Below are 20,289 nucleotides of genomic sequence, written 5' to 3'. Positions count from 1 at the left end.
GACACAAGTGTCCTCCTGCTTTTAGCAAGAAATCCCCACAAGTCTTTGTACATTGTCTTCGTTTCCTGGATGTTTTTACAGTTCTCTGGATTGACTGACAGTCCTTCTCTCTCTTTGCTGTGCAATGTGTACCAACCTGACCGATGGCTACAGCCCCATCAAGAAGGCAAGAAATTCCACAAATGAACTCTGACAAGGCGCACCTGTGAAATGAGGAGAGAAGGCCAAGGGTTTGCAGCGCGGGCAACAAAGCAAAGGGTGACTACTTTGAGGTATCTAAAATGTAAATGTAATGTAATTTAGCAATTTATACTTAGCTACACAATTCCATAAATCTTGATTCATATATTCAATGTTTTCAATATGTATCTGCAATGTAGAAAATAAGGTCAACTGGACTTGAAGACGTTTTGCCACTCATCCGAGTAGCTTCTTAGTGGGATTAGTGGTAAATTGAGATTTAAATAGGAAAACTCTGTGAGTACACCCACCAGAAACTTGCTTGACCAGAAACTCCAGTGATTACCATGACCTGGATGACTAATAACCTTCACAGCAGACTGCAATATTGAAAGTAAAGAAAACAATATTGAATGAGACGGTCTGTCGACCTGGGTTTGACTAAGCAAATAGGTTTGAGCCTCCTTTTGGATAATTACTGCATGGGCGATTATCTTTCAGCTGACAACAACTTATTTAACCCCAGCTGTTGGATTGAGTTACTTCTCATTTCTTAAATAACCATGTGCAAAGGCACATCCGGTGATCGTGGTAAATATGTTTGATTGTTTGAGAAGTGTTAAATCATTGCCCTGAAGTGTAAAGCAGAGAAAACATCCAAGGAGACTGAAGAAGAAAGACCCAAAAATTGTGTTAGGATCGACGAAATGTGATTGGAAATAAATCCTGATAGATCAGTGATCACTTAAATGTCTGGCGAAGAAAAGCAATAGTAGAACTCAGGGCTGTGTTTAATTAAAGTATGAGCGTGTGTGAAGGGGACTGGGGATTGGGACTAAACAGCCGTGCAGCCTCAAGAAAACCACTAATCAGTGAGGCTAACCAGGAAAAAAGGCTTCTATTTGCTAGGGAGCATAAAAATTGGACTGTAGAGCAATGGAAAAGGTCGTGATGAATCCAGATTTACCCTGTTCCAGAGTGATTACCATAAGAATATATATACCAACGAGCTGATTGAATCGCAATGTTTACTTCCTGTGCGACAGTCCAACTGTTTAATCTGTCATGGCCGTGCCTCATGTCTTATAAATGTGTCCCTAAGAATAATACCTGAGTAGCCTGCTTCATGCAAAGCTTTTGTTTAACTGTAACTGTCACCACTGCAGGATGAAACATGCTGGACCTGTTTGACTTCTACCATCCATTTTGTCATCTCCATCAGTGAAAATGAATGACTTTACTGGGCAGCATTAATATAATAATATTATATAGCATGATCCGTTTAACCGGATCATGCTATATATTTATTATTATACGCAATATATAGTCATACTTGACCTAAACTACTGTTTAGGTCAAGTATGACTATATTTTGTGCTTTAGAATTTCCTAATCACCCAAAGCTATTTAGTAACGAATCTCTTCTACCAGACGGATTTTGCTACCACTGTCCTTCCAAATTAATCTAATACCCATCACGTTTGACTCTTCCAACACACTCTTCTTGATTTCCTTCAGCAAATCGATCCACAGCCGTCTCAAGGTACATGCTGCCATTATAGTGGCAAGAGGCCAGTGATACAGCCGAGGGCAAAACCATTTAGAACTTTAAATGTAATCAGTTAGATCTTAAAATAAACTGTAAAACATGTTGGGATCAAGTGCTGAACCTAAAGAACACAGTCTCTTTTCCTTGTTAAAGACCTGGCTACTGAGTCTGAGGTTGACTCATTACTCATTATTCATTTTTTTATGCATGTAAACGTACATGCACGTGAAAAAAAAAAAAAAAAAAACTTACCATAATCGGACTCTAACTGGAGAACTTAAGTATGTGTAAACACGTTACTCCAATCTCTTTATCCGAATAAGACCAATTAACCCAGATAATGCTATTGGAATTCGATTTAGTCCGGCATGTATACACCTTAATCGGACTACGACAGGATAACGGGTGTGTGTGCGCTTCACAATAGCTGCACTGGCGTGTGACCCTGGAACCGGTCGCAGAAGAAGAAGAAGGTAAATGGAGCTGGTGGAAGAATCGTCTTAGGGATAGCGTGCATGAATCCGTGTATCATTCGTTCTTCCTATTTTCAGTTGTTAATCAAAAAATCAAAAAATCAAAAAGTGACAGATCATTTTGTTTTTCGTTTTTTAATCTAACACAAAAAAACGAAAAAACGCCTGTTTTTTCATATCTCAATTTGAGACTCAGATCAAAAATACGGAAAAACGGGGCCACAGGACTGAATTTGATTTTAATATTTAATTGGTCTGGTTTATGTGACCTGGACCATGGCTTTGTTTGGGTAATGCATGGGGTAATGTAGTAAGCTACCATGGCGGCGTTGGAACCACACACTATTTGTTCAAGGACTTGTTCAACAGTGGTAATCAACTTTCACATCAAAAATCACGGGTTTTACACTCCGCGGCATTTTGACCGGATTTGACCGCAGCCAATCAGAATCCTCGATTCTGACAAATTTCCCGATGACAGTTCTAAATCATTGCGTTGGTTGAAACGGTTTGGAAACCGTGGCAACAGAAACACAGAACATGCGTTATTTCACAGTTACCACAACGACAATACAGGTGACAAAAAATTAGTGATTTTAACCTATTTGGTGAATTTGATCATTTTGAAGACTGGGATGCAGCAGAAGAGAAAAAGAGAAGAGAATATGAAAAGAAGAAGGAGATGCGACACAAGGAGGTGACACCGGAGGAACTGGACAGTTTAATTAGAGGATGCCAAGGATGACATTAACGCAAAGAAAATCACAGAATGGGCAGTTAAAACACTTGGAGACATCTTGGCTCAGAAATACATGGACATCAACATCAACATCAATCTCAATAATTTTTTTTGGTCTCAAATTTATTTTTGCATTCAAACACCTTTTTTCTTTGATTGAAAATGTTTATTTTGATTGAAGTGAAGGTTTTTTTTTATTTGAAAATTTTTTCTTTGATTGAAGTGAAATATTTTTTGATTGAACAATAAAGAAACAAATCTACCTTCATAGGTCTGCATTCAAGTTGAATTTCGAGCACAGCTCTGTAAACGCGCTGATTGTTCAAACAGGCTCTTAACATAGCCCACCTGTTAAATAGCCCAGCCCACTTGTGATGAAATACTAATAAAATGGGCAAGGAATTTTAGAAATGTTCCTCAGACGGTTAAAACAGGATTGAACAAGCTTGGTAATGTGGGGTTACAAACTTACGTTGTCAAGTCAAACATGATACATGCTTTGTCAACAGCTATGGGCAAACCACATGTGTTTCACAAGGTTAAGTACCATGCAAGTTCCTACCTATCTAATTTTAACGTCATGGAAATAGTTAATAGTATCATCAGTGTAAAAGTGGTATAAGACACCATGCCTGCAAATTATGTGACCTAGGGGAAGCACATACAAAGAAAATAAATATGTCTGAACATAAGCTAAGGTCATGAGACAAAACTAAATTAAAATGAAATTAAGTTTGCTATGAGTGAGAAAGGGATTGTTCCTGACTGCACTTGGATGGATGAAACACCGTCCATCTAATAATTAATCACATTCAACAACATTCCTTTTCCTGACCACATTTTAACCACATTTAAACAAACTAAGCTACACTATGTTCCATTCTCTAACGAGACTTCAAAAGACTTCTTTTCAAAGGCATAAGCTAATATCTCGCTGGTTGAAAGTCAAGCAGTTGTGCAGTGGCAGCATGGAGGGGGGTGACTCCAGAACGCTGGAACTGCCTGTTAAGCCATCTTGAGGTGTCGTGGGCCTAACTTAACAAAACCTCACCTGAAAACGCCAACGATGTGCCGTATACTGCCATACTGCTGTTGGCTAGGCTAGTTAGCTGGTGTCTTCTTGTTGGTTGCTAGTTGGCAGCTGACTGCTAGCCTGCTGGTTGTTTTTTTTTTCAGTTGCACTCAGCTTCTAAATGTGTTTTTCCTCGGATCTTGTCACAAGGGATTGTAACATATTATCCTGTGTAATAATAAATACACCTTTTTACTGCTTCAGCTACTCTTTTACTGCACAACTCCATTGTTTTAGTTTAGTCTCTGCTTCATATTTACTGTATTAATGCTCACCTGAACATTTAACACAACTTCTGCAAAGCTCTTGCCCACAGTCAAGTTGAGCCAATGCCCCAGTTCCCTCTGTAAGCCAAAAATTTAAATGGTAACACAAAGCCAAAAGTGTCCATATAGCAGGCACCCACTTACTGTATTTGGGACTACTGCTTCCATTTTCTAACTAGCTACCAACTAGCTAGCCACTTGTCCACAAATGTAATAAGTCAACCAGAAAGGGGGCCGTATTAACCCACTGAAAAGGCACATATCGCCACCTAGTGTGGAGGAGGAGGAGGTGTTCCCGTCAGTCATTCGAGGTTCAGCCATCTCATTTGGTCGTGTTTTGTTTTTGTTTAAACTTCCCAGTGTGAAGGCTATATGTCTTGTTTCAAATCAAAACAGCTTAACGTTTTCCATGTTTACATGTACACAGGACTCATACAAGGAATTCCATTGAGGCTGCCGTGACCTTTGGTATCCAAATACTGTGTGTACATTTATTATTTATTTGAGGTCTTTATTATTCTCTTCTCTCAGTGCCTCAGGCCTGGAATTTAGTCAATGTAGGGGCAAGGCCACTTAGCCTTTTGTGTTGTTAATTTTTTGAGGGCACAAAGACCAAAAGCCAGAACATCAAGGCCATAACATGAAACAATGATCTTAAGTTTACATCTATAATGAATTTAATTTAAGGACTAATGACACTTCCGGGGAAGACTGGAGTCTCAGTTGAAACAAACAAGCCCTCATGAAATTCCTGCTATCTTAATTTACATCCTGCTTTTGTTTAAGGTCCACCAATGTTGCTCATTTGTGATAACTTTCTTTCTCTCAGTGCTCAAGCTTGGCAGCAGATTTCTCGCATGTTCCTGGTCTTTTGTCTTTTGCTTGCTCGCTGTAGCTTGTTGATTGCCTCTGTATTTCAACTCTTAATAAGCTTTTTTTTTTTTTTTTTTTTTTTGCTGTTTGGGTGCTTACTAATTTGGGTGGTTGCTTTTTTGGGGTGAATCTAGCTTGAGCAATATTTTCTGAAAATAGATTTATCTACAGTGTAGGCTGATAGACTTTACCCAGAAGTTTAACAATGTGTCTTAACAAGGGAGTTCAACCATTGTTATTTGTGACAACACGAATCCACTTCAACCAAGCTTTCGAGTGACGGTTGACTAGCATCTCAGTCTCAGGAGGACACTTATCCGCCTCCTGTTCCCATGTCTTACAAAGGTGGGGGAATGACACACCCAGGTCTCAGCTACGGTGGATTAACAAAGTGTCCAGACCTGCTCCCGAGCCAGCTAACACTTTTGAAGACACTTTCCACTGCTCTTGCATCCCTGTTCATAGCGTAAGTCTGTCCTCCCAGTCTTGACATCCTGTAGAATCTACACCCAACCGTTGACCCCAAGTCCGAGGAGCATCTATCTGCCTCGTCTGCCGGTAGGTGCTTTATTGTGTATTATCTGGCTTCTTACGTTCAGGCTTATTCCAGCCACTGACTCATTCCCCAAAGGAGATATACCACAAGCCCCTGCCGAGTCCCCAGAGAGGTTCTGCCCTCACCGAAAACATGTTGCCTGATGCAACAGAAAAATAATAATAAGAAAAATAAGAAAGAGAAATACATGACGTATTAATGTTGATATGCACCTGTACACACATAGCTGTTGATAAATTAAATTAAAATCAGACAAAGAGGGGTTTAATTTATGCGTGAAGAAAGTATTTATGTCTTTTAACTTAAGTAAAAGACAGGAAAAGTTAATTAGCGTGTTAAAAGTACTCACTGCAGTAAAATGCCACTTCATATGATTTGATTTTTAGTCGTGGTTCTGTGACTGAACTGTGCAGACAGTGTTTTGGCAAGTACTTCTCTGAGATTTTCTTGGCGCCGAGCTCTAAAGATGAATGACGTTTTGGCATCATCCTTGTGCAAACATTTGAAAACAAGATAGAAGAATACCTCCATCAGTTTCTGTCAGTTGGCTTGAAAACTTGCCAAAGCAGGGAATTTACCAAGTCAATCTGACGATGTACTTGTTATTTCCAAAATCATCAGATTTCCAGAATTAAAATTTGCCATGTAAACACTGATCCTTACCTCAGGGGCCACATACAGCGCAGTTTAATCTCAATGGGACCGTACCAGCAAAACCAAAGCGGTTAACCTATTCATGGGTGCCAAAGAGGTTATGAAAGGTGTGCTATAATTCATAAACAGCATCAAAATATATATTTTATTATCCATTATAACTTACAAATCAAAGTAGCAGAGGGCGAATGAACCACATAAAACACAGATGTAGGGGGTAATTTCTGATACAGGCCTTCAAAAGTACGGATGCTTAACTTGTTTTGTTTGTTAGCCCTTAACGTTGCTAATCTTTAGAAGGGACGACCACACCACTTCACTTAGCACCGTTATGTACAATTTTGTTCACAGTTGCACTTTTAGTCAGTTAGATATTTTCTTCTGTATTCTGGTTTTTAATAATAAAAATAATATAGCCTTTCTCTAAAATTAAGGCTAATTTTTTAACGACAGGTCTAAGTTAATTGTTAATCAATCTTGGCTTTGAGGCGCTGTGGCCGTTTCATACACAAAGATGACGGCGTTTAAACGCAATGACATCCCATGGTCTCTGTGAATAGAGGGTTTTTAACGGCGCGTCATAAATCCGGAAGTCGCCATGTTGGAGGCACTCGACAACGTAAATAAAGTACACGGACTGAAGTAAATCATGGAAAATAGTGAGTTATTGTCAGTGACTTTTTGGCTGTACCAATCAGGAGGATCGCGAAAAACATTTGGAATTTTATAGACTGCCAATAGTTGTTACAAATCAGAGAGAACAATGCCAAAATCAGAGTAAAAGTGACTCTTGTGGATAGCGAAGCTAAACCAGGATCTACAAAAGTCTAGACAACATCTGAATTTTGGCACATTTGTTGTCAGGTAATTGAAATGTTGATGGCAGTGGCTCTTAACTAATTTTCTAGTGTAATGATCGCCTGTTACAGTAGCAACAACGTTCTTAAAACGTTGAGCTAAAATCTGCTGTATTTTTCATTGTATTCCAGGTAAAAAGTCACCCGAACTGGGTGAAATCTGTTAGAATGACAGGTCAGCAAAGATCACCCGAAGAAACATGTAGCTTGATATGAATCATCCAGATATTGGTTTAGCTTCGCTCACCACAAGCACCTCCTTCCCTCTGATAATTTGTTCTTCCTGATTTGTAACAGCTTTTGGTAGTCTATAAAATTCAGCATGTTTTTCCTGGCCTGCCCAATTGGTACAACCAAAAACACGGCAAAAATTCACCATTTTCCAAGGTCTGCTTCAGTCTGCTTTGTTTACCTGGCCGAGTACCTCCAACATGGCGACTATCGGATTTATGACGCACCGTCAAAATCCTCTATAAATAATTTGCCATTTGCAAATGGCAAATTATTCCATGGAAATGTACATATATAATCCGCACCGGGGTATAAGCCGCCGATATCTACTGAACTGATAAGTTTAACTGAACATAACTGAACTGATCAGTTTCCAAACGGTGCCTGTAACATAAAAGTAAAAATTGCTGATCAAACAAAACAGAAAAGTTATTGATTGGTTTAATCATCCTCCTCCTGCGCACTGAAACCACTGAAGTCGTCTCCTTCAGTGTAGGAGTTGAAGAGCCTCAGAAAAGCTTCGTCACATACCTTTTCTGTGTCTAAGTCAGTGTTGCTCTCCGTGTCGCTGTCATCCTGGGGTTAAGCTGCCCGAAAATGATGATTCACAGAAAAGCCACATCTTTGCATAAGCCGCATGGTTCAATGCGTGGGAAAAAAAGTAGCGTACTTTAGCGGTACTTTTTTTTGAAGAATTGCAGTTGAAGTCTCCTATAGAATATTTGATTGAACCCTATGGCTGTACACTTGTTCTAAATTATTATTATTATTTTTTTGTACACTAATCTCAAAGTTTAATCTTCTTCTTTTAATCAACGTATTATATGATAGTTTCAGGACCTATACGATGTAAAAGGACAAATATATGATAGTTTGCCATTTGACTGACAGTGAATAAAGCAGCTGTTTCATTCATGTGGCAAATAAAGCCTCTGTGTTTTGTTCCTTTAATTTTAAATTCACTGTCGACTGTGTTCGTAGTGCTCTCTCTGCCCCTCCCCAGTGATGCAGGTTATAAATTACCACACCTGGGACTGTTCTGTTGACTTCCTTGTGACAGATAAGCAAAACAGAGGAGGAATGTATTTGTTTTAAGAGTACATGATTGCAACACTGTAGGACGGAAACAAGCAAACGGTAAGAATTGTCCCTATTAAATTTAAACTAAAGCATTTGTTTTGTTTCATAGTCAAAATCCCAGTCTCTGTGTTTTAAGTAGTTTCCGTTTCTGAGCCAACAAAAAAGGTTGGCTGATATTATATTAATATATTCCTAAGAGGCTGTAATTTTATTATTTATTTATTTAATTTTAAGAAATCTTTCTCTCAATGACTAGCCTAGAGTTGATCCTATTGTTTTTGGTAGTATATTTTCTATTGAAACCGTAATGAAAAATACAGCGCGTCCAGGAAGTAGTAGTCTTATCTTATTGTTTCTTCTAATAGTTGGTATTACAAGAGTTACACTTGAGAAATATCCACATGCTTAAGAAAACCCACAGAAACAACAAATTTGTGAAACTCTTCTTTTGCCATACCCCAAATGCCTAACAATGAAGTCATGTGTAACCCGAGCCACTTTGAAGACAGGTGTGTCCCAGACAGGTTATTATTAAGTACATATTTCACTTGAAATAGGATCTTTGCTTTATGTTGTCAACTCTGTAGCTGGTCCAATGAGTTTTTTGAGTTTCTATGCTATATGTTAGGTTGCGAGGTGAGGTGTGAGGTGTTAATCAACACCCACCTCTGTTCCTCCTCCCCTCTGCAATGGGGAACATCACAGGAGTACAGTAAATATTTTATGTATGAAATGTGGTAGCCTGGTAACCTAAAATGAAAATTATATGCAAGGATCACTTGGTCCTTGTTATTTTATATATATACATTCTCTTAGTAATAATGTGTGTGTTTTGTGTATCTCTGCAGATGTTTGGGAAGAGATCATTGCTGGTGTTGGTCATTTTTGTTGCCACCTTTCTGATGCTCTGTTTAATGTATTCTAACTCTGCCGGAGAGCTACCCACTGATGTTCGCCCCCCGTCAAAAAGGTGAAGTATGTCGTACATGTATGAAACCAACGACAGAATGGCACATGCAGTTAATTGGAATTTTTATAAATGAGAGGTTGTTTTTGTGCTGGTTATAATTTAGTCAACATGCCCATTCATATACACTCAGTTGCCACTTTATCAGGTACACCTGTTCAATTGCTTGATAATACAAATAGCTAATCAGTCAATCACATGGCTGCAATTCAATGCATTTATTCATGTAGAGGTGATCAAGACAACTTGCTGAAGTTAAAACCGAGCATCAGAATGGGGAGGAAAGGGGATTTAGGTGACTTTGAACATGGTATGGTTGTTGGTGCCAGAATTGGTCTGAGTATTTCAGAAACTGCTGATCTACTGGGATTTTAACTCACAACCACCTCTAGGGTTTACAGAGAATGGTCCAAAAATAGAAAATATCCAGTGAGTTGCAGTTGTGTGGACAAAAATGCCTTGTTGATGTGAGAGGTCAGAGGAGAATGGGCAGACTGGTTGGAGATGATAGAAAAGCAACAGTAACTCAAATAAACACTTGTTACAACCAAGGAATGCAGAATACCATTTCTGAACGCACATCATGTCCAACCATGAAGAAGATGGGCTACAGCTGCGACAAACTGAGCATCGTTTAAATGCCACAGTCTACCTGAGTATTGTTGCTGACCATGTCCATCCCTTTATGACCACAGTGGACCCTTCTTCTGATGGCTACTTCCAGCAGGATAATGCACCATGTCACAAAGCTCATATCATCTCAAACTAGTTTCTGGAACATGACAATGAGTTCACTGTACTCCAACGGCCTCAACGGTCACCAGATCTTAATCGAATAGAGGAACCTTTGGAATGTGATAAACCGGGAGATTTGCATCATAGATGTGCAGCCGACAAATCTGCAGCAACTGTGTGTTGCTATCACGTTAATATGGATCAAAATCTCTGAGGAATGTTTCCAACACCTTGTTGAAGGTATGCCACAAAGAATTAAGGCAGTTCTGAAGGTAAAAGGGGGTCCAACCTTTTACTAGCAAGGTGTACCTAATAAAGTGGCCAGTGAGTGTATATTAACAACGTGGACTTTCTTTGTCCTCTTTTTGTTTCTGTATTGCTTTACACTAACCTGTTCAGCGTCAATACTGAAATAAATGTGTCCTCCAGTTTTGAACTCTGCTAGTTTATCTTCTGTGAGATACACTTCTTATTTAGGTTGTAAAAATAACAATTCTTTAATTAGTCATTATAATAATTATAATAATTGTGGGTGTATAATACTGGTTGATGTTTACCATTAAATGCAGCTAATACGGCTGATTTAGGCCGACTTAAAGGGGCACACTCTCTGATCGCATTCACTGCGATGATGACTCAGAAATGAGTCAGAGCCTTCTCAGTTACAGAGTCGAGACTTGTCGCTCCTCAGGTGTACCGTATTCGGGTTTGGCTCCACCCTCACTACCTATCTTTTTTGGCTGTAACCCATACCAGTAAGTTGCACTGCCTCTACCTTGTGTGGTCAGTATGTTGAGTTAAGGCAGGGAATTTAACCGTGTGAGTGTATCAGGAGGTGAGGCAATTGCCTAATTTGTTGGATAGAGCTTCCTGGCAAAAGTCTCCTTAGCGATAAGGCGTCTAAAAACGATTGTTTGGTTTGACCTCTAACTGACACAGTGTTCATAAAAAGTTACAACTGTTGCAGAATATGACAGAGAATAAAATGACTCTTCCCTTCCAGGTTATCGTTCTCCATTGGCCCTCCTCCACCTAGTGAATGTACCTGTCCTGGGGGCTCAGTGTTACTCAAAGACCACATCCCCAAGGAGGAGTATGAGGAGCTGATGCAACGTCGGGCTAAGGAGTTAAAGCAGCACAAAGCCAGGTATTAGATGCATCCAGAGGGGAGGTTGTAATTACAATTTTTCTTGACTGTTTCCACACATTTTCTGAGAGCATGCCTCGTACTCTCACAACTCTACACACAAATCAAGAAACACACACACACAATGGGCAAAACCCCTCAATTCTCCTGCAAAATGAAACTTTACATTCAAAACACTGTTATTTTCTCTCAAAATGGTATTTTGTATTCAAATGACACAAACAAACCATATAAATAGACATTTATAAGAACCAGTTCAACACGGATGTTGTCAGTGTACAGTAAAACACTTCCTCTACATTCATCATATTTTTTTTTTTTTTGTTAGGGTGTAAAAAGCATCAACTGCTATATCTCCACATGCTCTCCAAGCTATGGAAGATGCATTTGTGCATTTCGGTCATACAAGTTCTATCTCCAGGCAGATGAAGAACATTCCTCAATAGGAATAATTTGAGGAATGGAGAATATGGAGGGAGATAAACTAAACTAAAAAGCGTGATTGGGCAGTGAACCAGTTATGAACCAGAGTAACCAAAGGAAACTTAAGTTGTCCCAAATGACAACGTACCTGAGCTGCTCTGGGCCATCTATCTGATCTGGTGAAGAGTGTGTTGTGTATGGTGTCCAGGAATGTGATCAGATGGGCAGTGATGTAGGGGCCAAGGGTAGCACGGTGATGGCTGATGCCGTGGTGGGTAATCGCTACACTAATTGTGATGTTCCCTCCGCGCTGGCCTGGGACTTCAACAAGCAACAGCAATTTGAGTGTAAAACAGGAATTGTGCTTGTAGTTTTAGCAGAATGGGTCTGAGGAGATCGGGTACAAGTTACACAATGCAGTCATTGTGTCTCAATTACCAGTATTTGTGTGTAAACAATTGAGAAAAACTGTAAAGACGCTAACTCTGTAGTATCCTGGTGATATTCTAATAACAGTGAAAATACTGGTGAATCTAGCTGTTAAATAATTCAGTTGGTCTTTAATAAAACATAAAGCGCTGTGACAATAACATAGTCTCACTACAGTTTTCTTTATGGCCGTCTATGAAAACATTCATACCTGGTGTTGACAAGTGTGATCTTATCACAAGTTGACACCTGTAATTTCCAGTATACCGCCCACTGCATTTACTAAATTATCAAATTATTATATATTCAGGTGTAAATATAAAGTATAAGTCTTCTGGCAAAGCAGTGTAGAATCCTGTTAGGGACACACAAAGACTAAATTTATTTTTACAGTAGTAAATGTACGTTCAGAGGGAAAACAAAAAGTCTATTTTTTAACACTAGCTTCGTTTAAATATTGTTTAAGTTGAGATTTGCACTAAATATTTTATTTAGCTGCTACTATATAAACAAAATGATGGTAAAAGTCTTTGCAAAACAAATGTTGTAGCACTTTTGTTCATATGGCAGTAATTGTAAAATAAAAGTGCGCTATACGCTACTTTTGAAATCATTATTAGATTTTTTACGTATAGCAATGTGATTAATTGCGATTAATCACATGGAAATCATGCGATTAATTGCAATTAAAACTTTTAAATGTTGGCCAACCCTAATATATACTGTATATATGAAATATACTCAACAGAATGAATTTTAAAACAAAACTGAAAACATTTTTGTTTTTTCATTTTTTCATTTTACTTTTACCAGTTTAATTGATTTCAGTGCTTTAATGGGGCTAATTAATGCTAATGCTTTAACTTTAGAGTACTCACTATTCATTTAGCAACTAAAATCTCTGCAGCACCTCACACTTTGATCTCCAAATGTGTAGCTTTGCTTCCTTGTTTTCTTAATAAAATCTCCTCCACAGGACATCATCTGTATTATCCAGGCTGCTGTTTGCTTTGCCCAACTCTCCCCTGCAGTACCCTGTCCAGGGGTACACAGTACGGCCTTTGACCCCAACCCTTATACCAGGTATGCTCATTTTACTAAAGCCCATGGATCAGATACCAGGGCAGGTTGGGTTCATTGGGTAACTCATTTGTGGAATTTATGTTGTGCAATAGCCAGTATTTCAACATATGTTTCTTTCTGTAAAAGAACAGTGTTGAATCATTTTAATTACAGGTTTAGAGCTGCATGCGGGGAAAAGAAGCAACTACAAGGTTGGTGAGAACTGGCAAGTTGGCAAGTCATTGTCTCTCATATTTGCCTGTAAAAGCAGTCAGGTTTGGTGGGTTAAAACAAGATGGCTGCTGAATAGAATGTATCTGTAATGTAATCTGTTCTTCTGCTTACGTAAAAGACCCTTAATAACCTCATAGTACCTTGTTTTTAATATCTCTAGTTTCCAAAGGTAGTAGGGGAGACAAAGCATTCAACTGTGGAACCAGTGAGGGCTTTTAAGATTAAGCTTTCCTTTTTGATAAAGAATTTAGTCAACGTTGGCCCAGCTGACTCTCCAATCAGAGAGCTTTCAGATTGGAGTGCCTTTTCTGAGCATTTCTATGAATCATCTCTCTCTTTCATTGTTTTGACAATGGACACCCATTTGACATGAGTCTCTATCATTGTTCAGTAACCATCTTAGTTACAGTCTCAGCCTAAACTTAATTGCACTTCGTTGCGTTCAGGTGTGTGTGTTCTGATCTTAATCCAAGTCATACAATTGACAAACAAAGTCTGCTTAAACCTTTAAACATTGACACTGCAGGGCGGTAAAAGTATGTGGACCCTTAAGGCTAATGACTTCTCAGGCAAACTTGAGTCCGGTCAATGTGATAAGATTGGAGGTGTTGGTTTAAGCTGCCCTGCCCTGCAAAAAACACATACCAGTTTTGATTTTGCTGTTCCCAAGAAGCATTGCCTGATGTGAACCATGCTTATCCACAAAAGAGCTCTCAGAAGACCTACAGTCAAGAATTGTTGACTTGCATGAAGCTGGAAAGAATTATAAAAGTATCTCTAAAAGCCTTGTATCCATGCTAAGACAGATCGTCTGCAAATGTAGAAGGTTCAGCACTCTCCCTGGGTGTGGAATGGTCAATGAGGTGACGAAGAATCCTAGACTGTCAGCTAAAGATTTACAAAAATCCCTGGCACATGCCAACATATTTGCTGACAACTCTACAGAATCATTCAACAAGAATGGAGTTGATTGATGGATGTCACGGAAAAGGCAGCAAAGTCCAAAGTTCGAGTAAATATTAAAGTTAAAATGTGAATTGCATTATTCTGCTTGCTGTTGTGAACAGGCTTTTTATCAGGGATCCCAAACTTTACTGCTCTTTCTGATGCAGACCACAGGTTCTGTCTTTACTTTCTCTGATCCTTTGTGTGTTTGGTGTGCGGGGGCAGCTTTGCCCATTTGCCTAGATACCGCATCAGCTATTTTCCCAGGGACAAAAGACTTACGCGAGTGTAGAGTTACGTCTCTCATGGAGATATGGCGATAAAGAAACGGTCCCTTTTGATTCCCTTTTGATACAACAGCTGTGTGACAATTCAGCAGTCAGGAATAAGTCAAGTCAAGAAAAGACACTGGGTGCCTGCAAATGGGGCAGTCATGGTCACCATTCAGTGAAGGAATATTTCTGAGGCCCAGAAATGTTGACCTTAAGACTACTCTTACCCTGCATACTCAGGATGCTTGAGAAGCAAGGAAAGGGACAGGTGTATCATATGTACCAGTTTGCCTAACAAGTGGTTTGGTATAGGCTTGTAAATGTCACACAACACCCTTAATGATGTGATCTAATATTTTATTAATATCTATGCAACCACCATCTGTTTTCTCTCCTTCCCCCCTACCTCTGTGATATAGTAATATTTTGAACTTGTTGTTTTAATGAGGTGTTCTGGACATTCTTGCCAGTCATCCACTTGTTACCACAGGACTTCAGACTATGCACCTCATTGCTTTCTCGTATCATATGCTTGTATCTAAAATTCACACAGGGCTCTGTCAAGCTTTTCCGACCCCTTTTCTCTCCTAGGTGTTCTTGGATGTGTCCAAAGGCACCCTGAGCACGGAGATCCCCGGAGAAGAGGCGACCGTCAAAGGTTTTATTTGTTGCGCCTCTGATAGTTGCTTCTCTTGTGCTTGCTATAGTTGTTTAGTAAATGTGTCATAGTCTGATTCTGTTAAGAAAATTACACTAATGAACTATAATGACTATCACTGCAAACTGAGCCATACAAATGGTTTGGTTTGGTTTGATTTTAGCCTATTTACTGCAGTTTGGGGATCTATGCGTTGCTACTGTCTGTCTGCGCTCTTTCTGAAAAAGCCAGACGTTTCAATTTATTTTCATATGGCATACAAATTTACCTTACAGGTTACGTCAGTGGAAGACATGCAAACCAGGCTTATTTTGATCATTTCCATTTACTTTGCATCAGGGCTGATATTTCAGCCAAGATGAATGTATGAATTAATTATGCTGTGTCTAAACATTATACAAAGATTTTATGTTTGACCGTTGTGAAATTTTTTTGTGTTTGTACATGACAGAGGTTGGTAAGACGGGGCTGACTATTGAGTCTAGCAACCTCGACGTCCTCAACAAGCTTCTGGCCAAAGTGACCTACACTAGTACTGTCTATCACGTGAATACCGCAGACCTTGGTATGTGTGTAAGAAATGACAAGTAATGTCGACATCATAATCATCATATGTCTCTTGATGAAGTAAACATAATCAAAAGGAATCAGTGCATTTTAGTGTTTTTTTACTGAAAGAATACAGAAATGTAGACATATTATATTATTCCTGTATGTAAATCATACTTTTCCGTCGTTTCTGTAGCTTCCTTCAAGTTTGAAGACCACCATGCTGTGTTTCCTATTGCCATTAAACAGCCTCAGCTCCCAGTCCTCTACGACATGGGAAAAGGTAACAATTATAATTTGCAAATAGTCTTTTTCTGCTTTTAAATCCAGACACAAACTCTCTTTTTAACCAAGCTTTTCATCAACATTTGTTTAACTATCTTCAGTGTGGAACAACACTGAAAACATTCAAATCTAAAGTAGCACATATGAAAATATTCAATGAACGTGTGTTTCATGGAAGGGTTTTCATTATTAGGGTTAGGGCTTAGGGTTAGGGTTAGGGTAAGGGCTTAGGGTTAGAGTTAAGTGGTGAAATGTCTTGTCTCTTTACTATGTTTGACGTCATTAGTGCTGTTGCGCCATGGCCACATCGGTATACAGCAAACAGTCCTATTTAGTTGCTGTTGCAATCGGTATTATGGAGAGTATCACTCAGATAAGTAAAAAGAAATGACAGTCAATCATTGTTTCAAGACCTAAAAGTCAGTCCATCTGGAAATTTTCAAGTTCAGTGGCAAAAACCATCCAGCGCTATAAAAATCTGCTTCTCACAAGGCCTCATCAAACATAGCACAATTCATGAAACCGTCCAGCCTCAAAAATAAATGTTTAATAGTGATTCAGTTTAGAGCCCATAAAAGTGATTCAGAGTTCATGTGGGTGGCATAGCTTTACGGCAACTGTAATTGCCGTGATTGTCCTCCAACCAATACAAAGTACGTAGGTCAACTATAGAGCAGTTAAACTGCACAAAATTTATGCACGTTTTGCTAGAATACCACAGCGTAATGACACAAAAGAGCACCAAAAAATATGAAGTAAAGCCTCACCCAGAACCTGGCCTGATGATGCATGAGTTGGACCGCAGAGTAAAGTATAACTCTAACTCTTTCAAGTTTGTTAGAAATACCTCAGGCAACAACCCCATGTAGCTTGTGAAGAGAATACCAAAAAGTGTGCAAAGTGGTTAACAAAGACACTCAAGGAAATTATGCAACAAACTATTTTTGGCATAAACGTGGTGGTGTTCAGACTTTTCACATTTGTTCAGACTCACATTTGTCACTCATGTGTTGCCATGCATTTCACTCACTGTGCAGCTTTTGTTGACTCTTATTCTGACTTATCATTGGCTTTTTTTTCTTTCTTTTTTTTTTTTTTTGTCAGACATCAACTCTCATGTTACCATCGCCACCAAGACTTTCCTGCGTTATCCACAACTGAAGGTGCTGTTAAAAAGCATCCGGGATTTCTATAGCAACATAAAAGTCATTATTGCAGATGACAGCCTAAAACCAGAGCCCATTACTGGAGAAAACGTCCTGCATTACATCATGCCTCCAGCCCAGGTACATACACAGACCCTGTAATTTATGTTAACGCATACTTAAACATTGGACTTTTCAAATTTGTACTGAGTTATCTGGTATTGGGGGTACCCTTCAGAATTCAGACTTAGTTTACATTTTGAAATTAACAATTAACCAAAATGATATTTGATAAAGTAATATACTTACGAATAGATATAATAATCAACCAATTTATTTGCAGATGATCTATGATTTCAGCTGAAGACATAGAAAAGTTATTTCTCGGTCAGTGACCTGCATGTCACCCGTCACTGTAACCATGTTTCCTCCGTCAGGGCTGGTTTGCTGGCAGGAATCTGGCTGTGTCCCAGGTTACCACCAAATACTTTCTGTGGGTGGATGATGACTTTGTGTTTACAGAGAACACAAAGATAGAGAAACTTGTGGAGGTGATGGAGGCAGTTCCTGAACTCGACGTAGTAAGGATTATTTCTATTTGTTTTTTATTTTTTTGTTATGTAACATAAATCACTCCTGGTTACACTCGTTCTAGTTCTATAATCAGATGTGGAAGTTCATTTCAGTCTAAGTTCTGCTGTGTTCCTGTTTTGCAATATTATTTCCTTACTTTGGTTGATAAATCAGGACTACTGTTTCTCACGTACAAACCATGAGAGAAAGAAATTGTTTCTGTTTGATGCTTCCTCAACATGTATTGGACACAATGCACACAATGCACACAATGCACAAAGGAGCGTAAACCTCATCATAACTGGTTCCCTGTTGTCTCCGATCTGATCAGGTTGGTGCTTCAGTGGAAGGGAACATGTTTTACTTTTCTCTTGACTATAACGAAGGAACAGAAACAGATGGTGGCTGCCTGGACAGGAAGTCTAATGGGAAGTTCCATTCTCTCCCTGATTACCCACAATGTTCTCTGGCCAGTGGGGTAGTCAACTTCTTCCTGGCTCGTACAGATGCCGTACAGAGGGTTGGATTTGACCCTAAGCTCAAGCGTGTAGCGCACTCAGGTAGGTCCAGACCTCGACAGCGTTTCAATTTCTGAGTAAGTCCAAAGCCTTTTCGGTTTTCCATAGCCAGTAAGTAAAATGTCTGCCTCTGACTCCAGAGTTCTTTATGGATGGCCTGGGTTCCTTGATGGTTGCCTCATGTGGCCACGTGTCCATTGGCCATCAGCCCAGATCAGCCAGCGCCGACTACAGCCATTTCAGAAACCCTGCACATAGTGACAGTGAGTTCAAACTGCAGCTTCACTTCTTCAAAAACCACCTGAAGTGTATTAGGTATGGGTAGAAGACGCTGGGGTCATCGGTTGGGTTTACAGACGGCACTTGTGCAATATACAATGCTGCGATAAGAATGCAATATGACACTGAATGACGAAATAATAACCAGGAAAATATCCTTTAAACACCACATAGTTAGCAAAAATGCTAACGATCCACAACAGTAGCTTGATTTGATGAAAACAGCACCTGGTGCTTGTAGGGCGAAATTGGAAAGTCAAAATGTATCTATATTAAAATCAGTTATAACCTAATTTAATTTGTAGAGTGAACATGTTATTGCCAATTCTACATTATGGGCCTAGCATTTAAAATTATTCCACTGGAGTCAGTGGGATTGTTGGATTCACATACAGGTGTGAAGCGGATCCCTGTAAACCTTTCAAATAAATCATTTGTGCAATTGATGAATGACAAACTGGTTGGACGGTGAACTTTAAGAGAACCAAGGTATTCAGAATATCAAAATATAGGAACCTAATGTGATTGGTAAATGTGTTAGTCCAGTTACAGTTCATTTGTAACCAGACATGTTATGCGAGCACTTTGTTGGAAATTTCTTAGAAAATGTGAGGAAGAGCATCAATAATGGTAGATAATATTAAGGCACATACGAAGGATTTTTTTTCTTTTTTTGCCTAACCATACCAGTACCACTGATGCCACTTTCTCACGTGGTTTATTTGTTACCTCCATAAATGAAGTTCCTTTTGAAGGAATAACATTTTCTTGTTGAAGTTCCTGACCTTGGCAAGGCTAAATATCAGGTTTTAACATTGCAACCTCAGCTAGAATGTCTTCAGATGCTCAGTCTTTCATAAGAAAACAGGCTTTGCCAGAGTGTTCATGGAAAATCCCAACTCAGCACTCAGGGATCTTAAGCAAATCCTCCTTTGTTTGCTCTAACGTTTTTTTTTTTTTTTTTTTTTTTTTTTGTCGTTGTTGTTTTTTTTTTTCTTTCTTCAAATGCCAACGTTAAAATTCTCAGGTTGTATGAGGTTTGAGATCAAACCCAAAGCATTTTCGTGTTTACTTTTTAAGTTTGTCTTCGGTTGTGGTAATTAAGTGCCATGTCTAGTTCAAATGTTTGCTTAACTGACAGATACCTTATGTCACGATTCCATCCTTTTGTTGTGATTAATACTGTGATGTTTGATAATGGCACCTCCATTGATTCTTGGACTTATTAATAAATATTTTGGGGGGAAAAAAGTGTGAAATGTGGGTAAATAATCCAAAGAAATATGTCATTTTATTTACGTAATGTCCTTTGTTTACGGTTGTCACTTTGGTTAGTTAATTATTTAATTTTCTAAAGTGTATGTAATGCACTTATAAAGTTTGTGTGGAAAAAAAAGAAAGAAGAAGGTTTTTGGTGATGGAGATGGGATTTATTTTTTATAAGCGAACATGTGGGACATAAAATATGGGTTTAAAATAAAAGGATGTGAATGGGTGTGTGACTAAATGTCGTGGCAAAATATGTATTCATAATTTTA

General features: G+C 38.9%; 1 protein-coding gene across 2 annotated transcripts; it reads left to right on the top strand.

Annotated features, from left to right (window-relative positions):
* The first annotated feature begins 5,392 nt into the window (after positions 1 to 5,392).
* LOC124998390 (beta-1,4 N-acetylgalactosaminyltransferase 2-like) lies at positions 5,393 to 19,714 on the top strand. 2 transcript variants are annotated; one of them, XM_047572755.1, is made up of 12 exons: positions 5,393 to 5,710; positions 9,379 to 9,500; positions 11,236 to 11,379; positions 13,208 to 13,314; positions 13,468 to 13,505; positions 15,336 to 15,402; positions 15,854 to 15,967; positions 16,148 to 16,234; positions 17,341 to 17,522; positions 17,819 to 17,962; positions 18,286 to 18,514; positions 18,613 to 19,714. In XM_047572755.1, exons 2-12 carry the CDS (start codon positions 9,379 to 9,381, stop codon positions 18,795 to 18,797), a joined length of 1,419 nt encoding a protein of 472 aa, XP_047428711.1. In that variant the 5' UTR covers positions 5,393 to 5,710; the 3' UTR covers positions 18,798 to 19,714. The 2 variants fall into 2 exon arrangements, with proteins under 2 accessions (XP_047428711.1, XP_047428710.1); XM_047572754.1 differs by lacking the exon at positions 5,393 to 5,710 and adding an exon at positions 8,459 to 8,587.
* The last annotated feature ends 575 nt before the right edge of the window (positions 19,715 to 20,289 follow it).

Source organism: Mugil cephalus, chromosome 20 (assembly GCF_022458985.1).
Source record: "Mugil cephalus isolate CIBA_MC_2020 chromosome 20, CIBA_Mcephalus_1.1, whole genome shotgun sequence".
Taxonomy (NCBI): domain Eukaryota; kingdom Metazoa; phylum Chordata; class Actinopteri; order Mugiliformes; family Mugilidae; genus Mugil; species Mugil cephalus.
The sequence above is the reverse complement of the archived record's forward strand: the minus strand, read 5'-3'. Positions and strand labels throughout refer to the sequence as shown.

Excerpts from the sequence above, each read along its gene's own strand:
- LOC124998390 (XM_047572755.1), top strand. The coding sequence starts at position 9,379 with ATGTTTGGGAAGAGATCATTGCTGGTGTTGGTCATTTTTGTTGCCACC. Across the intron at positions 15,968-16,147 it reads CGTGAATACCGCAGACCTTG|CTTCCTTCAAGTTTGAAGAC; the intron begins GTATGTGTGTAA and ends TCGTTTCTGTAG. Across the intron at positions 18,515-18,612 it reads CAAGCGTGTAGCGCACTCAG|AGTTCTTTATGGATGGCCTG; the intron begins GTAGGTCCAGAC and ends CTCTGACTCCAG.